The sequence below is a fragment of the Scardinius erythrophthalmus genome (assembly GCF_964197995.2).
Source record: "Scardinius erythrophthalmus genome assembly, chromosome: 17".
NCBI lineage: Eukaryota > Metazoa > Chordata > Actinopteri > Cypriniformes > Leuciscidae > Scardinius > Scardinius erythrophthalmus.
The window spans coordinates 51962-56658 of NC_138237.1; the positions used below are offsets into that span (position 1 = coordinate 51962).

The 4697-nt window shown below is 42.7% G+C and overlaps 1 protein-coding gene across 1 annotated transcript; it reads right to left on the reverse strand.

Moving 5' to 3' along the window:
• Nucleotides 1-586: 586 nt before the first annotated feature.
• LOC308705449 (uncharacterized protein F54H12.2-like) lies at nt 587-1894 on the reverse strand (the record flags this gene model as incomplete). Its single annotated transcript, XM_081390472.1, has 1 exon — nt 587-1894. The coding sequence occupies one exon, from the start codon at nt 1892-1894 to the stop codon at nt 587-589; it is 1308 nt and encodes a 435-aa protein (XP_081246598.1).
• Nucleotides 1895-4697: the final 2803 nt, after the last annotated feature.

The window sequence follows — 4697 nt, forward strand, 5'->3', positions numbered from 1 at the left end:
AAATAGATTAAATAAAAGACACTAAAAATATGTAATGGTTTCAAGCTTTTTATTTTATTATTTATACGTCAAACACGTCTGCACACAGGGAACGCAGGATAACATTTTATCATTACAAACATGCGGTCTTAATCTCTTTACAAAGAGGGACACCATTTTATCATTTTTGATATAATCATCGCTGTATAGTTTCATCACATGGTTATAGTCGTAACCTCTGACTAAATGATACAGAAAAAACACACAATGCTGACCACAGGTATCTGATGAAAAATCCTGGACACGTCTGTCGGAATATAACACGTCGACGTTGTTGATCGTTAAAAAGTTATTGATGGAGATTGGAAAGCGAGGGCTGTTGGGCGGATTGCCAAAACTATCGAAAAAACAAGCGGCTCCCTCTTGGGTTAAATAAACGGCAACCCAATGCTCTCCCGGTAGCTGAGCAGGGTGGGTGTTTATGACGGCCATCGACGGTAAGATCCTAAGCGGTTTTTCGGGTAGTTGATCGCTCGGTAGCACGCCGAGAAAATGAGTCCTGCATGTAATTTTATCCATGATCGCGGTGAGTTGTAGAGTATTCATCTCAGTAGTAATCGACTAGTACTTGTCGCCGGTTAGACACTTCAATGATGCTGTCGAATACGGCGTAAATTAATAAATTAACGGTATTCGGCAGCGGTTGTCTGAATCGAGCTTCGAGTCTGATATTCCCGGACTTGATGAGGGAAATGTGCTGACCACAGTCTTCATCAGGCGTAAGATTAAACGCGTAAAGCGTGTATCCGTTCAGGAAATCACCCCTGTCGATAGAGAGTGCCTGGTTTTTAAGATGTCTTCCTGTCGTCATCGCCAACTGATAAAATTCGCGCACTGCCGAACCAGCTTCGAAATTAGGCTGTAGAGGCTTTGAGGGGAATTGTTGACCGTCTACATAGACGGCCAGGAACTCCAGATCGTAATGTTTGAATGCAAATGGATTTTTTTCGTAGGAACCGGTGAATGCGTCATTGTCGACCATGGCTATGACGATAGATTTTGGCAGGGTCCCTAAAAACAGATTTTCTTGATTTGAAACACGTGTACCCTCAGGTATGGAGAAATTTTTTAGAACCACCCTATCTATGGGATACTTTGCGGTTGTCGAGAGTAGTGCCTGGGCGTGCCCCAGTCTCACCGGCGGTGCTACAGCGACTTTCTTGACAAATAGGGACGCCGACTCTATTTTTATTTTGTAAGCCACGTCATCGCACCTCATCAGACAGAATTCATCTTTTGCTCTAATTAGGCGTATCTTGACGTCAACTCCATTCAGCAAAAGTTTTTCTTGAAAGAATATATCGCTGTGTATAGGGACCATCAGCTCCACCACCTTACTTTCGGCGGTGTAGGTCGATCTCTTTGTCAACCCCGCGTTACGGCCTACGGGGTCATTCACGTCCATGTGACCGGCAGTGTCTTTGTAAAACAGTCCGGCAGAGAAAAGAGATTCCAACGCATCTTTACTGTAGTTGATCAGACTCTCTATGATGCAACGGTAAGGGTAGGTGCTCGAACTCTGTGATATCAGACGATCGCCCAGGGTTACGTCGACTTGTGAAAATATGGTGGCTCCGGGGTAATTTATTAGGGCAACCCGTGCAGGATGTACGATGTCCGCTCCATTAGGTCTTGTGATTTTCAGGCGTAGATAGAGCATCGTGTTATTTAGGTCCAGATAATCATCACCAGTGCCAGCGATAAAAAACTCTAATGGAGCGGTGTCCGATATGGCGGATAAAGGGGCAACTTCTAAATAGCCATTTTTCTCAATAACCGTCTGTGTCAGAGGGACCGTAAATAAGTCCAGCTCGGACTTGATGCATTCCCCCGACATACGATGTAGTAGCGCCATGTTAGAATATGGTTTTTACAAATCTCTTGACAGATGCTTTTCGACTAACAGACTTCTTACGCTTTCTGCGTATGACTGGACGCTTCTTTGTTCCGCTTGTTGTCTTCTTCCTCTTCTTACCCCATTGACCACGCCTCCTCACACCCGGCGGTTTAGACATTCTCTTACCTGCCATGACCATCAGCCCAGATCCGTCTTGAGCATTAGCATTATTGCTATGCGCACGCGTCAATACGTTTGAGACGACGTCGGATACTATATTTTTAGCGGCGGATTTTAGGTGGGGTTTCGCAATGCTAAATCCTCTTTTTAACAGAGGTATGGCCATCCTGAACAAACCTCTGAAAAGTCCTCCTAACCCTGCCCCGTACATAACCCCTCCCCCGGCATAGCCTGGCAAACCCCCGCCGGCCTGATTTCGGTAATAGTCCACATAGTCCGCGGTATTGTGCTCTCTAGGGCCATAGTAATAACTCATTTTAAAGAATAGAATGATTCGTTGGTTTAAAGTGTAGTTTTACGATGACTTTCCCGTAAGAAAATGGTATTTCGTGGTTTTGGTCGTCCTTCAACTCTATGGTAATACTTGTGATGTGATCCTTGTTGATCGATGCGTAATGCGGGTTGTCGTATCTAGCAATGACCGTCTCGTTGCTTTTACCTGATATATGTACGCATCTCAAAAGCGGGACGTTAGAATCACCGACCGATTGATATTGAATGATGTCGGTGTAAACGTACATTGTGTAGAACCCAGCGTTGATATCGGATTGATGAGGAGCGTACGTGATATGGCTCGTAGTAAAATCTGCTTCTTTATGATAGTTCGAACGTCCGAGAGTATCGTCCGGTATCATTCCTAAAATAGTGGCGAGTCTGCCTTGAAAGCTGACTGAAACATTGGGTTTCGCGATCAGAAACACTTTGTTTTTTAATTCGTCGTAATCCAATACAGCCGTGGGTGCTAGAAGTTGATTTATCACACGGAGGATCGCACGAATGTTCGCGTAGTACCCACCACTTATGTGTAATTTCCTCGATACAAAAAACGTGGGTAAGTCTTTTTTTTTTTTAGGAGCGTCTTTGGGACCCCCGCTATTTGTGTATACGGGACCTGTGTACAGGGTGAAATATACGGGACCTGTGTACAGGGTGAAATCCCCGTCTTTGTCATTAAAGTTATACCAACTTCTAGGATATTCGATTTCGGCGAGCCCCACCTCCCATTGTCCTTTCAATTGTATAGCTTTTGCTAACCTGGTTGTATAGCAGGATATGCGATTTTCGGGGTAAACCGACCTCGATGCATTGCACGGTAGCGTAATGTAGAACCCTTGATCGTCCATGACTGTCCTTCGTTCATATGAACTCATCCATTAAACGTCGGGGTGTTTTAAGTCCAACAGTGTTTTTTTATCTATATAACTATTGAATTTTGAAGGCCAGCCTAGCCATTTCACTAAAACAAGCGTAGATTTCCCTTGTTTTTTCTGACCTAAAATCTTTTCCACCTTAAAAGATTTGTTTTTACTCACAATTATTTTTTGTAACTCTTTTTCATAAAAAACCCCCTCGATGACATCACCGTCATAATCGCTGAGTCTGTAGACCGGGGGTTGTCGCGGAATGCATGCGGATATGGTGAAAAATTCTTCCGTGTAGTTTTGCTCATAACCTTTGGCGAACGGGCCTCTCACTTTAGAAATCCTGACGACGTCACCGACTTTGAAATTAAATACGGCTCTCTCGGTCTTCTTTATATCACCATACAAGTTTTGAAACACTTGATCCTCGTTTACTTTGTCGACGTCCACGGGTCTCATGCAGATACTTCGATGATAACTGGTGTTGTACCCCTGCATAATGTCTTGTAAAACATCTATGTATCGTCGGGAATTTGTAGCTGTTAAAAATCTCCACATACGACTCTTTAACGTTCTATTAAATCGTTCTACGACGCTGGCTTTCAAATCGGTAGCGGTAGCGAAATGATCAATGTTGTGCTTTTTCATTACATCTTGAAATTGTTTGTTAAAAAATTCCTTCCCCTGATCCGTCTGCAATTTCTGTGGCACACGACCCTCCTCGAGTATAGACTCGAACGCTCTAGCGACTTCGGGCCCACTCTTATTCTTCAACACACGAGTCCACGCATACTTGCTAAATACATCTATGCAAGTCAACAGATATTTATTGCAGTCGTTATCCTTGGCATAGGCGATCATGTCGACTAGATCGGCCTGGAACTGGGTATCGACCCCGTACACAACCACTCTATTTCGTTTGTATTTTATAGGAGCTGTTTTGTGTAAAGTGTATGCATCCTCACCAGACAACCATTCTGAAACCTTTTTATCGCTTAGACGAACTCCGGTATCTTTTAAGACGGCGTCTTTTAATCGTTTTTTACCCCCTAAAGAGCCGGGGTTGGAGGGTGTATAATAAGCCTTTTTCATGAGCTCCGACATGCTGCCGTTTCAACCGCTGCAAAAGAATAACTCATACATGTGGTTTGAATCAATCTTTTATTGAAAAATTACAGGATACATGATTGAAGTAAAATGGATATAATACAAGATAGTATACATGGATATAATAATAATAATAATAATAATGTTAGTACAACAAAATCTAAGTAAAAATTAATATAATGATGTTAGTACAAAATGGTTATACCATAAAATACAATACAATTGGATATAACAATGTTACATGCATAGTCTAAGTAAAATGGATCACTGATAGTCTAACCAGAAAAGAAAATCACGACAGGCCATCATGTTTTTGTCTAGGATGTAATCGA